The following is a 15,386-nucleotide window of genomic DNA, read 5'->3' on the forward strand; positions in this document are numbered from 1 at the left end:
TAAAGAAGTGGTGGTGTGTTAAGGATTGCTGATATTAGAGGTGGTGTTTCGGTATTGGGATTGAGGGAACGAGGGTGCGTGGTGAAGTTTCCTGTTTGTTCTCTTTGCTGTGTCCCACTGTATTTCCACGTCTAGCAGGTCGAGCAGAAATAATATTAGCACCACGCGCTGCGTTGCTGTGTGATACACATGATGGCTGGCCAACATCACGGACGATCCTTTACTTAGCTGCTGTCGCCCAAAAAGCCCAGGGTGACACTAGCTGCAGTTCCTTTTGTAGGCCTTCAGCCGCGGTCAGGTCGGAGAAGAAAGGTCAGAACGGTTAGCATAACATGATTAGCGGCTTGGGAGCCGATCGGTCATGGCCACTATATCTGGCGTCGGGCGGCACTCATCTTGAGTGTGCGTAGAAAGGTTATAACGCATAGGATTATTTCAGCTGACCCATCTGCCTACAATACGGCCGCTGGTAAATAGGCTAATCATGTGTTACCGGGTAAATGCAGCTGACAGGCTGCGGGGTGTATGTGCGGAATAGTACCCTCCGGGTGAAAAATGGGGACACGAGAAGACTAAACATTTGAGAAATATTCCCTAAAAAATAAGGCGAGAAAAACACCTTCCGATGATTTGGGGAGTAAAATATATGGGCATGGCAAAGACGAGATGATGCTGTAAATAGAGCAGTATAAGCTAGACTGGGATGTACTTGTTCACTTCGAATAGATCCTAATGCGCAGTATCCTTTCTAGTAGCCTGTTGGCATTAGATGAATGGTGTGAAGCCAGGTAATAGAACGCTACTTCATTGTCAGTAGATTAGTTAGCAGTAGCTCTGTGTGCTTAAAGCGGTTCCACGTTCAGCATTTCTTGCGGTTCCAACCAGTACTCAACGATTGCAACTACTACAAACTACTTATGTCCAACTGTATTGCGCTTTTTTCGTTTCACACGTATTTTCGGGGTTCGTTCTTCATTCACAGGTCTCCCAATGCTACCGATAGCGACATTGACTCAAAGAGCAAAATTCGATCAGAGCGCGTTGGTTGGCCTGACTACGAGCCGGTACATCAGAAATTTGTCACGATAGGTAAGTTCCGATCGGCGTCCTGCTATGATTTTAATAAGGCCGTATATATATATATATATATATATATATATATATATATATATATATATATATGTAAAAGCTAGTCGTAATAGCTGGGGTTGCAACGTATTGTTATGACTTATCTACGCACTCCATCGAAATGCGCCTCTGTGAAGGTATGTGAGTAGTATTCAAATTTATGCGCCACAAAATTCATAGACCATGCACAGATCGTAGTTCTTGTTCGTCAACCCTCATCGTTGCCGTGTTCGTGTCTCACAATCGCTGTGTTGTAGTCAGGCTTTGCAGTACTAAAGTATCCAAGAAGATCCACTGATAGAATAAAGCAGCGGCCTGCGCGTGTCGTTATTGCAGCTATTGTTGCGCGTAAAGGGCCTGTAGCGTAAATAGATGCGTTTGCTAGACGACATGCGTATTGACATATCTCGATTGAAGAGATTTTACTCGATGCGCATTGGACAGATACCGGCCGCGACAACGACACTGATGCCTATAAGCGTCGATCCAGCACTGACAGCTGCAGGCGAACCCAAGGCTAGGCCCCATCCTTCAGTCCTTTTTTTCGTAGAGTTGCAAGATAAGGCGATGATGTGGTTGCTTCGGTTGCATAGGCATTTCTTTCGTAAACAAATCCATACCGGTAGTACCACGGACGCAGTAGCAATAGAGAAAGTAACGATACCAGCAGCGGCTGTAAAAGGACAGCAGAATCAAACTTCCTTGCTTCGTGTTCCGGGTTCTTCCAAATGATTGCTTGTAGAGTAAACGATGCTTGCGTTTGTCATTGTCGTTGTCAACTCAAGCTGAGTTTCCTATTTTAGCTCGCATTACTGCCGTGACGAAGAGGCTGATCATGGCTTTGATAAAAAATGGAAGCGATACCACCTGAGCAACACGAGCAACGAGGACCGATGGCTGCCCTTGCAACTTTTTCTTCTTTAACCTTACCACGTATCAACTGTTCTTCTTAAGCGACTTTCATAACCGAAACACAGGAGAAAAGATGCGATTTTTGTCACTGCCGCACGAACACACAGACGACGTTCGCTCGATCGCGCACCCACCCGTGTCGGCACGCTTACGTGCCCGCTATAAATATACACTTATGCATATATATGTACACGTGGCTGTTGAAAGAGAACAATGAAATACCGGCCAAGATGGGTAGGGGGCCATAGTGGTTGCGTCGGTAGCTAATGAAGCGCTATGACTGTGGATGTGCACAGTAGACTGCAGTCTGTAACACATTTTTCATGTGATGATGCGACGTACGCATACCGACGTGACTACGGTGGCACTAGCAATAACTTTGTGTTTAATTGCAGCGGCTGCGCTCATGTAGGACCGGTGTTCAGAAGAAAGAGGACCGAAGATCAAGTTAAGCAAGAAAGTTGTTTTCTATTAAGCCAGACTAGTACGTCCTATTGTCGATCTAACGATTATATTATTAGCATAGTAAGACGAAGACAAGACAGGCTGATACTTTCCAGAAAAAGTGCCCACACCTGGCCTACTTTATTGTTATCTTCTAGCAAAGCTTGCCTTGTGGCACTTTACAGTGCTGTCCTAATCTAAGTGTATGATAGAGTTATGTACTGTATGGTTTGTTTTGCTATGCATTTTTTCTCTACACCACTGACGTCTGTTCCGTCTGCATTTCGATTCGGTGGATCTTGCGATCCACAACGGCAACAACATGGACGCAATCGATATCGTCGCTGATTGTTCCGATGCTGTCGCAGGGATGAAACCTAAGGTTAGGGATCACTACCACGCCCATCGGCTGTCGATCTGGAATCGGCTGATCCCAAAGCTGCATCGGGCAGGAGCAGGAGGTGCAGCCCTCTCTAGAGACCACCACCTTCTTGAAGACTTCGACAACCAAGTGAGTACCGGTAGAACCTTCGAAGTAACCGTGTATAGCCTTGGTAGACGTAGCAGTAGTCATACACGTTGTAAGGACGCACCGAAGTTCAGTTGCTTTAGCGAGCCCCTAGCCCTGGATACATCTGTACCACTGCAATGTTTCCTACATTCCTGTCTCTATTCTTACATTTCTAGTTCATCTTGTCCAGCCATCGCTTGACCCTCGCCCAATCGATGATCAAACTGTCTACTTCAGGCTCATCCAGGGCAATAGTTTCCACTGCGTTTGAACGCTCAACCGCAAACAATCGTAACGACCCAAGCCCCTTAGCCTCGGCAGTTGTCTGATGTCCTTAGTACGCAATGATTGTCTCAAATATTTGCTAAGCCCAGGACAAGACAGTGGTCCCTAAACGTGGGAGCGGGAGGCAGAATGCAACAGAGGGAACTAAATATAAATATAATAAAAAGAAACAGAGGGTGGATGTTCTCTGTCCTAAGTCCAATTTCCCTATAGCATCCTTCAGTCGTCGATTGATGATAAGGAAGTGAAAAACGGAGAGCACTCAAATGCGAAGTATTAGCCGCGTTGCCACCCACTACCACCGAGTCTTAAAGGTAGGCAAGCAAGCATCGTGTTTATTGAGGCACACCATTGCTACGTATAGCTCATTTCTAAGCCATCGGTTACCCGGCGGTCCCTTTCTTACCCAGTGTTGACTCAGTCAGGACGACCGACAGGCCGTGGATTGATATATATATGCACAAATATAACGTATATGTATGTGTATACGTGTGAGAGAGAAAGAGATCATGGCCTAACTGGAGCCGGCTTTCCGAGACGTCGTTTCAGTGATATGAGTTCGACCCGTTGTAAAATGTTTATAGTGCACATACATTAGGGCTTCAGCCGCTATGGCTATGCTTGTAATGATAAATACAACAATAGATTTTGCGCCATAGGAAAAAGGTATATGATAAGTTAACCACCAAAAAAATTTATGAGAATTTAAAATACATGAACGGTGGCCGGTCCGACAGAAGGTCCAATACTGATAATACCGTATGCTTTTCTACCTAAAGTTTAAAAAACTACTCTAGTTTAAATATAATTAATAATAAGGAAAGTAATCACGATATTTGTATTATTACCACTTTGTTGTCCTGTCATTGCAGGCGTCATATGCGGGTATTGTTCGCAACATCAGTTTAATGACAGTGTCTGCATCGGCACCAGTGTCAATTAGTCCTGGTCAGCAAGGCGGCAACCCTTCGCAAGTTCAGCAAGCTCATCAGCCACCTGATATCGGTGCGTTCGGCTTTTCGACCTGATTGGGCCTGATCACAGCAAGAGGATATAATAGCGGCATATTCTTGTCGATCTTTTTCTTGACTCTTAGCTCCACGCTTCTGGCGCTCTACCGACTTTTCGCCAATTGAATGATACAGCCGTTGTGGCAGTGTCGCCGTCGATGGCAAAACCCCGACCCAATGGTCCCGATACTGGTAAAACCGGAAACGGTACCACATTAGGTGGTTTGCTGATATTGCTCATCAATAGTAAGCGAAGCGAACGTTGCAAGGGGTCTCAATATAAATAACAAAGTGGAATGATGTCCGTTATTCTGAGAGGACGCACCAAAGAAAGAAATAAAAGGTATTTTTTCTTGGGTCAAAACGATCTGCAGCAGATACCGTTAATAAACGTTTTATTACCACCAGAAACGCGGTGAGCATACGAGATATATATTTTTCTATACTATAGGACAGTGGCTTAAAAACGAAATAAGTGATGAAAAAATAAAATTATAAAGCCTTGCCAAGCGTCTCAAAGGTTTATGAAACAATACTCTAATGTAATGTTAGGCTTCGATTCCAAAACTGAACGATATGACTTGAAGAAGATAATCTTGCAGGATCAAAATGCACGTTAGTCAGTGGTAGTTTGCGAGATAATTGTCATGATATGCGTTTACCAGTCTTTGTCGGTCGCATAAAGCATTATACTAGTAATCAATCAGAATGATTCCTGGCTCGCACCTATACAGGTAGGAGCGTGCATTTAACAACGTCTAAACTAAGGTACAGCTATTGAATAAGATGCGGGAAAATCTCACGTTCTCGCCTGCATCAACGATAGCTAGTAATAATAATGGTTTCGTATCGCCAACGTTTTCACTCGTTTACCTTTTTTAGAGGGCCGTCCGTTACTACCACATCATCTCGATGGGTCGGAGCAAAACCGGAGCTCTGAGTCCCAGTTCATGTCGGGGCTGGCCGGTTTTCCGCAGGGAACCTATTCGACAGCCCTCGGTGTGACGATCGCCGTTGGTTGTTCGTTACTTATACTTAACATCCTTATCTTCGCGGGGGTGTACTACCAGCGCGATAAGGGTCGGGGAGACAAAGACAAAGAGGTTGCCAGCGGTCACAAGGTCCAGGTATGAAGGTTTGGTTCATTGGTTGGACATGCACAGTCACACTATTAATTATCTCGTACTGCTCATGTATTTATCCTTGTCCGAGAGTATTTAGGTCAGATCAATTACCAATGACCTCACAATAATTGCGATAGCAGAACGTGGTCATTTTGCTTTAGTTACTACGTTTGTTGGAAGCAACATATCACGCACGATAAAGATGATAAAGTGGATTTAATCAACGAGAAAAAGCATTTACGTCGTAAAAGTACATTGACTATTAGATACATAAAGAATGTACATTGTAAAATGACGCAAATGAAGGACTAGAAAAAAAAAAAAAGAGTAAATCCGTGAAGGAACGAATTATTTAAAGAGTAGGATAAGCAATTCAAGTGAAATAGAGAACAACGTATCTAGCAGAACAAGTGGACGGGTTTAGCGTTATTTCCTTTTTGAACAAATACACTACATTACAGCTTTCGAATTCGATCAGAGAGGCGGTTCCAAACTCAACGCCCTCCCGCAAATCTCACAGAGAAGTCTCGACACGAGCCCAGCCCCGACAAGGAACGCTGCCCAAAAAAGTGTCCACTTTACCGAGACCACAACAAGTACGTATGAATCGATATGAGCAGGTTGAGTATAGCACTAGTGGACTTACAAGCGGTTGACCACTGCAAGCTTCTTTCCACAAAACAAAAAAACTGTCTATAACAATAGATAGGTGCAACATTATATTAGACAGAAAAGCATTTTAGTGGAAACAATAATAATAATGATAACCAAACAGCCACTATCATCAGGCAGACACAGTAACACATACTTAAAAGGATGTTATATAGGATAGATAGAAATGTGGTAGCCAAGATGGTTTTTGAGGACGACGAAAGCGGCTGGGTTTGGTAAAGATGACTCGGCTTGAGTCAAGTGGAATAGTCGATGGTAGCGAGAAGCTTTCAGGAAAAGTTTTTCTACTTCCGCTTTTCTCTCTATAGGTAGGAGGCGGGAGAATGGCGGCGGAATCGTCTCGAATAGATGCTAGTGGTGAACGGCTGTCTATTCAGTCACCCTAGCCGGCTATGCCTTCCATTCCCAAATGCTGGATAGTATTCACTAGTACAGTGACCTCACCCACAGTTACTGCCATCACCACTTCCACCGGACAGCGCAAGTCAGAGCGGGACACAGAACTGTGCTGGCTTACGTTAGTTGACCATAGGTGCTGTGGCTAATTGCGTTCCTCTAGGCCTGTGCAGCGGCCGGAACCACCGCTGACGAAACTGGCTTCCCTATCCAAAGCGCCTTTCGGGGCCCGTCTTCTACCCATAAGAGCCAGAATCGTTCTTCTAACCACTGTGGCCAGCGTGAAGGCCTTGGTGGTGGGTAAGAAAAAAAAAGGTGGCCACTATGCCAACCCCACTCTTAACGCTTCGCTAATACGAATGTTGACTACCCCTGTATTCGTCCGTCGGTCCAGTCCTCGTTGGCGAGCGAGGCTATAGAAACCGCTATAGAGCAGTACCACGCTGTTATGAAAGATACTCTCGTAACGACGCGGGGTCTAGCCAACCAATGCAGCTAACGGCACCCTGTATCTTTTTGGCCTTAATGCGTCAACCCCAGTGGTGCTTGCCCACTTCTTTTCTTTTCGGTAAACTAGCTCGCTAGGCTTTCCGTCACTTTAGGCTTCCGCCGTAATCCCATTTGCACGAGTTGCCTGTCATGTGTCGGGCGCTCTCGATGTTGCTGTCGCCGATGTTGGTGTTCCACGGGGCTGGTGGTACGATGAGTCTATGGCATCGTTGCTCTGCGCTATCATGCAACTTCTTCATATGGCTCTATAGTGTGTTTTTATGAGTGTGGTAATATTATTAACGTTGCCGTATTATCACTTGTCGGTCTTCCTTGTCGTCGGTGTCGGCCGTCCTATTGCGGGTTGTGGTTTTCCCAAGCAGCGCAGCTGTATGATGACAGCATCTGTAGTGCAGCAGCCATACCAAGCGAGTACACTGCAACGGCCCTCCTCGGGAGTGGGGGCCACGTCGGGCCCCGAGGTAACCCGACCGGAGGGCTCGGACTCGTACTCACAGCAGGTGGCACCCTCCAACGACAGCTCCGACAACACCAGCATGAACAGCACCACGCTGCACCATCAGGGGGCGCTACAAACGCACCAGGAGTTCTACAGCCAGATTTGCTTGAATTACAGCGAGCTTCAAACTCTGCCACATCCTCCGCGCTCTTTGTTGGCAACTGGCACAACCCAACAGCAACTTAAGGTAAGTCCACTGGCCTAGCAGAACTTGTCACTATACGTAGAGCAGCAGCTACGGCGGGGGGTACCTTGAGCTATTACATCATACAAAAGTCGTTGCGGCCGCTTCGACCATTGCTTGTTTTTCAGGTCTTGAAACTTTTCTCCGATTTTAAATTCTGGTTCGTTTTCTATGTTTCTCAGACTCGCTCATCTTGGGTTTTTCAGATCACCCTTTCCCTTTTTTGTTCTCGCTGCCTCTACAGAGGACCTGAAAGGGGTTACGTATGCAGCACGTAGTAGTTGATGCCTCGAGTGGCCACTACGAGTCTGCTACTTAGCCACTGGCAATGAACGTCTACAGAAAGGCCGCTTCTTGTGTTTCGTGCACGGCACGAGGAGCCACCATGCTGCCACTGTTAAGGCTACGAACGACTGCTAATGCTATTTCGGAAAACTAGCTGAAGAGCCACGGTCTGTAGTCGACCACCAGTCGGCGAATATAGCCCTTAGCGCTTCTAGCATCATCTATCGTGCGTATGCGTGTAACATGAACAAGCCTTGACTAGGTACTATTATATACACGGCCAGCCCTCAGCGCTCACAGTTAGTTGCAAACAGCGAGCCAGCGGAGTATCATTTCTAGGATGCTTATGGGTTATGTATCGCTGTTTTCTCGTAGGCCTTTGATGGGATACATCTGGAGAACACAGCTGCACTCACCATTGGTCCGCAACATCCGGTTCAGTGAAGGCAGCAATACTGCTAGTGGCTACTTAGTGCTCTAACCCACCCCGAAGGCCACAATTAGCAGCATCTACATAGTCTGAATGCACCCCATAAGATTGAGGAGATTCGGACGATTCGAGGCGCCAGATAGATAGCTGAAAAAACAAACTAAAAAGAAAAACGAGCGGTACTCAAATGCGATTTCTGTTACGGAGCTACATATCCGTGGTTCCGTTACTAACTAATGTTAGACTAGGTTATTCATTTTTGAAATACTGATCTCCGTTGCTCACATATAGATTATATGTGGTCGTAGTAGTTGATGCTTCTTGTAAGGATGAGTCATTTCAGCCATATTTGGGGATTCGGCGTCGCATATAAGCAGTTTGGTCCTAGTTTTTTTGTCTTTCAATATTAAGATGGTTTTTGTCTTTTCGTACCAACTGCCTTTATCTATAGAGAACGATTTTATTTTCGTGTATGTTACTGGGAATATCTTTGAAAACGAAAACTGTTCAATTCATGCGTTTTTACTTCCGTTTCGAGTTGTGTTTATTTCTCGAATTTTGGTGACTGTCTGATAAAATACGTGGAAGAAATCTATAGAGTAATCACTAAAAACTGCTCAAAAGTAAAGCACACTTTTTCATCTTTAGGGCTTTCTGTGCAGACAGAAACAGGTCCATTTGATAGCATGCTTTTATCTCATGAACGGCAACAGTTGGCTTAAAAATTAAGTCAGCTTCATCTCTTATTCTAGTACATCAAAAAATAACTAATCTTTTTACCTAATATTTATAAAGATTTTTTCCTTGATTTAAGCTAAAGTATATTTACCACTGAAGCCGCAATTAAAATTGATTGCGTCTCGATTTGCGTAGTCAGGTTACCTGCTTTAAAACGATTTTGTTTTTGTCTACAACAAACACTAAATCCTCAAAAGAGGTCCTTCCAGTAGGCAATGCGCACACCATTATTAGGACAAACATTGACTCTATTTTCGACAAGGCATTGATTCAAAGAAGGGTATCATATGTGCCTTCCTATATATATATATATATATATATATATATGTGTATTAAGAGATAGTACTAAAGCGGCAATCGAGAAAATTGATATGGCTCTCATCTGGCAACTATTGAGTAAGTTTAGTTATTACAGATTCCGGGTTTTTTTTTACCTGCTGTCATTCCAGACAGATCAATAACCTGCTGTTTGCGTAAACGTAAAATGCCATATTTTTCATACGGTTATATAATGAAGCATCGCTTATCCGGTTGTCCATTTGAATTAATTCTGCTTAGGATAACATGGGTTAAATATAAGATTTTACAGGAAGACCACACGTAGTTCCGATGTTATTATTGTTTTAAATTACTCTATTATTATCCTATAAGCATCATGTAACTCGGCACTCTGTCGTTAAACCTTAAACATTACACCTGATTATATTTACAGAGCGGCGGTGGCAATGTGGGCTCTGCCAGTTCGGTGGAGCAAGGCCTGCTACCAGGTACCTCGCCAGGGTCCCTGGCTGCAATTATCCAGCATTCTGTTGCTGATCATACGTCGCGTGTACTTCCAGCACACGTAAAACAGCCTAACTCAAGCGAAGTTTGTGTGTAAGTATCTATTCTCAAATATGTAAACGCGGTGGCTGTGTTCAGTGGAAGCTTGTCATTGTTATTGCTACTTAGCAAAAAAAGTCAGTTTTGTAAATGTAACTATTAGATTGATGCATAAGTAAACTTAGTTTTTTTTAATTTTGCTATGCTAACGATCAGTGCTTTAAAGCCGGGGTAAAAGAAACATTCTGTAATAAAATCAAAAAGAAGACAGTCGTCTTGTGGGGTATCAAGCACGATGCTTTGCAGAGGTATAAATCTTTTGACCATGAGCAAAAAGACAAGTAGGAAAGGAAAACGAAGTAACCAAAAACAATCGTTAAATGTGCACAAAGCCTAATAAAAGGGCAGATCAGATCTTCTTACAATATAAAAATTGCATTTCCCTGAATTTCTTTACGGGTCAGTCCTATATACGGCCATTGATGTGTTCGAACAAAAGCACTGTTGGATGATAGGTTTGCTTGGTTCTTTTTTTTTATTCCTTGTCTTGGATGGAGCTAAGTTTAATAGAATAGTGCCTACGAAGTGACTAAATGAGATAAAGTTTAACTCCCTGCAAGGGGGAAGAACGGGCTTAGTACTAGCAATCGCTAACAGATACTCAGCTACACAAACGTAAGAATCAGAACAAATGACACCATTGAATATTTTCAACAGCGCTGTACGGCGTTACCTATTCAAGTTCAAAAGGTGACTGAGGGAGACAGGGAAAGGATAATGGTCGAGCGGCCAGCGCCTACTCTCAGCGATTCGCATCCAATACGTTTCGCTTTCTCTTTTTCGTATGTCTGCCACGTATGGCCGTTTTCGAGCAGTGGAAATAATTGAATTTCGAACCAAACATGTCGAACCGTGAGATAGGTAGACCATATATTTTTCCTGTAGCGTAATTATATTTTAGGGCTCGTTAGTATATTACGATTAAGACTATGTTTGTTAAAAAATACCGCTGCGCTTAGTACAGAGCGGCTACCTTTAGCTAGCGTTTGATTTTTTTTTTCTTAGGTTTCTATATCAGTAACAACGTCAATGTCTAACTTAGCGTTTTGTTTCTTTTCAGAATTAACTACCACTACTAGTTATTATATATATATATATATATATATATATATATATATATATATATACATACATATGTATATATAAAAAATGGACGAGAGCGAAAGCGAGGTGCTGTCGAGTACGCCAAAAGTCGCGCACATAAGCAAGTAATGAAGTTATCGTTGTAGTTTTGGAAGAAGCGCGTTTCCGACCATGAGTTGTTGTTTGTCTCTGATATTGTGGTTACGCATCGCAGTCGAAAAAAGGAGCAAAGGTTTCCGAAAAAGTGCCCCACAATAACGGTAGAAACGTAACAGACCCACTCGCTAACCGATTGCATGGGTGCACTGTGGATAGTATAGAGTTGTACGCGCCAATCGGGAAAATAGGCTCCTACAGTAGCAGCAATACCCAGCCGCAGCATACCATGATGGAAAAGAATAGATCAAAATCTGCGCACATAGTCAACTTCTGTAAAGCGGAAAGCTGGGCAGCCTGAGAAGAGAAAGAAGGAAAGACATTTAGACATTAGAAAGGGAGGAGAAAAAAACAGGGATGAAAAAGTGAAAAGAGGGAAGCCGCAAAAGACAACAGATAAAGGAAAACAGCGGCCTGATTTTTCCTAGGAAGTTTAATTAAACATAATGAAAAACTGGGATAAGTTGAAGCAGTTTGAATGGCGGGTCGGAACAAACGGGTAATTAAAGTACCAAAGGAAAGTTGACAGAAAACACAGAAGAGATAAATGACATTTGTAAAAGCAGACGATGCAAAGAAAGATGGCAGACACCCGAATTGAGTCAAGTCAGACACTGTTTGTGCGTTAGGAAATCAATTCAACTTTGCGTCTTCTGGAAGCTTCTCGCAGCCGTGTTTCCTGCTACTCCTTTTCCAACAAACGTCGTTAACTCGTTCACACAACAGCGACCAGAGGCACCCAGCAGCCACCGGCAACGGCTTTTATTTCTTCACACTAAACTAGTGGTACAGACGTTTGATATAACTTGCACCCGCCTGCGACAAAGAATGCCTCAGCGAAAGCCTAGGGGGCTACCTAGTTCATACAATAGGTCTGTAACAAGATAGGCACGGTGATAGGTGATAGGATCAGCAGTTACAGAAAAGATCAATAAGAAAGAAGGTAAGACTAGTAGACTGATCGCAATCATTGACTCGTTTTATCGGATGTGTGAAACATTGAATCAAACAAAGGAAGTCAGTACGTCTGTCGATGTATCAGAATGCACAGGAACGGGGCCTTATTGAAAAACACAAGGGAGAACTACAATGCGTCGTTAACCCGTGACCAGTCTAACCTTGAATGTGATATCCCTGTGTGAAGATTTTTCAGTTCTTTGATATTTTGGTATGGCAATTTAAGGGAATTACCGAGAATTGTCAAAGCAATAGGCATACTCTGATCTTAAATCAAAATGTTTTATTTCCGCCCGTTGTCTCTCAATGAATGGGTGATTAGAGCTGAACAAATAGGATTCCATCTATATTTGTCAGAGTATATAATTTTGCTAATAGTGATAATACGAAGTCAAAAGGAATTTAGGTAACTACACAATCTTTCTTTTACTGGCTTCGATTAAAGCAAAAAATGGTAGTTTGCCTGACAACTCCGTCTAATCAGTAAGGCGAGCTTTACGAAAGTTTGAAAAAGTTTTAAGAAAATAAGCCAGACATGATAATACTGCTACGTACCAGGGATTACGCAGAAGAGCACCTGACCGTCATGGAACCATTCAGGTACGCCAGTCGCAGAAATCTTAAAGGCAGAGGCGAACAGCTGTGGGGAGCTTCCGGTCGGAAGCAGGTTGTAGGTTGTTCATACCCTTATATATACATATACCTGTACATGCTCAATTTGTAAGAAACTTCGGCCCGTTGAGCCTCACCGCTCGGTCCAGGCTAAAATGTGCTTTTGACTCGGGCGGAGGTCCAAGCGGGTATAGATAGAAAAAAACAAGGGGAAAAACACAAACAAATCGAACGAAATGAAATAACAACAATAACAAGAACAACAGTGAACTTCTTAGATCCAGAATGTTAGGAAAGTAAAGATGGCGAGTAACGTAGTCTGGCACAACGAACACAACTGATGAAAAGCCGAAAAACAAAAACATAGGAAATAACATTAACAATAATTATTGACAAAACAAGAGTTTGAAGAGCAAACATTCTCTAAAGCAATTTTTGAAACGGACGCGAAGTAAAATTTGCATACGACGTGACAGGCAGTGAAAAGGGTCATGAAAAAAGGGGGGGGGGGGGTACGATGTCACCGTTGATTGCAGAACACGTAACATGCTTAGTTGTATACAGGTAGGCGACAGCAACGCTATTTCCGTTACTAATTATTATAATTAATATGCTGGGCGATATATTCCCACTATGTAAAAGAGAATAACGTTGTGCCGCCAGTAAACCACCACAGCCGACGGATTCTCCTGTGTGCCCTGTACGGAACCCTCGTATGCTTTCGTTACAACCATACATTTACAAAAAAATAGACGAATACTCATACATTCTCGTATGAACTTAGTCAGACGGAATAAGTGTTGCTGCCGTCACTAAAAAGTCGACATTTTGTTGCTGCAGCAACAGCGGAGTAAAAGCAAATCAGTTTTGCTATATGCTGCGTACGACTCCGCTTATGCGGTTCTCATTGGTCCTAAGTATATTTGTCAGTTAGAACGTTAACTGAGTAGTGCTTTAGTATGGCAGCAGACAAGCGATAGGTGACTTGACCTGTCTACCTACGTTAATTGCAGTCAAACGAACTTAGCGAACTGGTAGATCTATTCAAGCAGTGGATCTAGTCTGGGTCTTCTGATAAAAGGCAACATACAGCTCTGTATTGTATATAGTGAATGATAGTGCGGGCAAGAATGGGGCAAGAAAGTGCTGAACAAAAAAGGACAACTGAGCAATCAAGCAAGCGAGCGAGCGAGCGAGCGTAGAACGAAAACGTCGAGAGGATGAGTGAAAAGATTTTACAAAAGAGAAAAAAAAAAGGGCTAAACTGGATACGAGATAATAGAGAAGAGAGCTGGAAAATATTGCTGATAATAATAAGACTAATAGTAATGATGAATGATAATAACAAATGAAAATACTATGAACGAAAAGAGAAGACGAGTACGTACGTATGTACGTAGAAGGCGATAAACTGAAATGAAATTGCCCCGGCAATTGGTGGTATGTTTCTGCTGTAAAGTGTAAATGAAGGTAATAAATTCTTATTCTTAACGTCAGATATTCATCTTCATCGAGAAAAAATAAAGAATAACTTATTTTCCTACAACGCTCACCGCATCTTTATGCTTAGGATTATAGTCATGTAGTGTTAAAAAAAAAAGCACGATATAGCAAAGTATATGCGAGAAATAATAGACGTGCACACAGAGTTGTTACCGGATGCCTATCGTCATTAGGGTCCAAAACTGTTTTGTTACAGGAATTGAAAGATAAAATGAAAATATACGTTGGTGTACGTTCGCTTTTAGTCGTCCTGTTATTAACTTCTGTATCCTTAAGCGGCTAGTTCGGAATCAGAAAATTATTCCGATTCGACGAACTTTTCTGAGAAGGGCAAGCACTATCTCGATATCGAGCGATCCACCTTAACGTCTCCACCAAAAAAATTTGTCTAGCTGTGGGCTATTGGACTGACATTACTGGTTATTGTCCCTAGCAAGTGAAAAACGCGTTTAAGTTATGTATGTACTCAATTGTATGTTACAACTTCACGACCTCGGTTTAGTAACTCGAACTTGATATAATCTGTGAGTTGAAAACTGTGAACTAACTATCTAGAACGCTCCCAGAATATTGATTGATCCTCTTCAATTGATTCTACATCGCGAGCTCTGCAGGTTAACACGAAATATCCAATTCATCACATGCCCCTATAGGCAACAATCTTAAGTCTGAGGCAGTTCTGCAATTTGTTAAGGTCTGCTTTATATGAATGTTGTTCGCTAACTTGTACTCTTAATACGGAAGGTAAAATTTAAAGAAATCAGTTAATTATACACGTTGAGTCGTTTACAAGGCTAAACTCCCGGAACTCGGAAGAAGACATTATAGGTTTCTTATGAACTATCGATTGACGGAATTAGTTTTCAAGCGTAAAACATAAATTTTCTGTCACATGAAATGTTTCTACGATCCTTACATTACCTATTAACAAAATTCTATAGCACGTATAGTTTTAACATTCTCGATTTAGCCTCTTTGTGGTCGAATCCATAAAAAGAGGGCAAATTTACCTTTTACGTTCCGACGGAGAAGATACCTAATTGTCACCATTTGTAACTGTAATCC

General features: G+C 42.7%; 1 protein-coding gene across 14 annotated transcripts in view; it reads left to right on the top strand.

Annotated features, from left to right (window-relative positions):
- Positions 1-14,364, top strand: part of LOC111244674 (neuroligin-4, X-linked-like) — a 131,533-nt gene extending 117,169 nt beyond the window's left edge. For 5 of the 14 annotated variants that reach the window (XM_086979057.1, XM_086979052.1, XM_086979050.1 and 2 more), the window contains 8 exons: positions 983-1,089; positions 2,853-2,995; positions 4,153-4,285; positions 5,173-5,417; positions 5,876-6,010; positions 7,355-7,678; positions 9,841-10,004; positions 11,071-14,364. In XM_086979057.1, coding sequence (XP_086835183.1) covers positions 983-1,089; positions 2,853-2,995; positions 4,153-4,285; positions 5,173-5,417; positions 5,876-6,010; positions 7,355-7,678; positions 9,841-10,004; positions 11,071-11,089 — 1,270 coding nt within the window. In that variant the 3' untranslated portion in view covers positions 11,090-14,364. Of the gene's footprint in view, positions 1-982; positions 1,090-2,435; positions 2,525-2,852; positions 2,996-4,152; positions 4,286-5,172; positions 5,418-5,875; positions 6,011-7,354; positions 7,679-7,857; positions 8,187-9,840; positions 10,005-11,070 lie in introns of those variants that run through there. The other 9 variants (XR_015320264.1, XR_015320265.1, XR_015320267.1 and 6 more) reach the window with 9 other exon arrangements.
- Positions 14,365-15,386: the final 1,022 nt, after the last annotated feature.

The sequence above is a fragment of the Varroa destructor genome, unplaced genomic scaffold (assembly GCF_002443255.2).
Source record: "Varroa destructor unplaced genomic scaffold, Vdes_3.0 BEIS01000002.1, whole genome shotgun sequence".
Lineage (NCBI taxonomy): Eukaryota > Metazoa > Arthropoda > Arachnida > Mesostigmata > Varroidae > Varroa > Varroa destructor.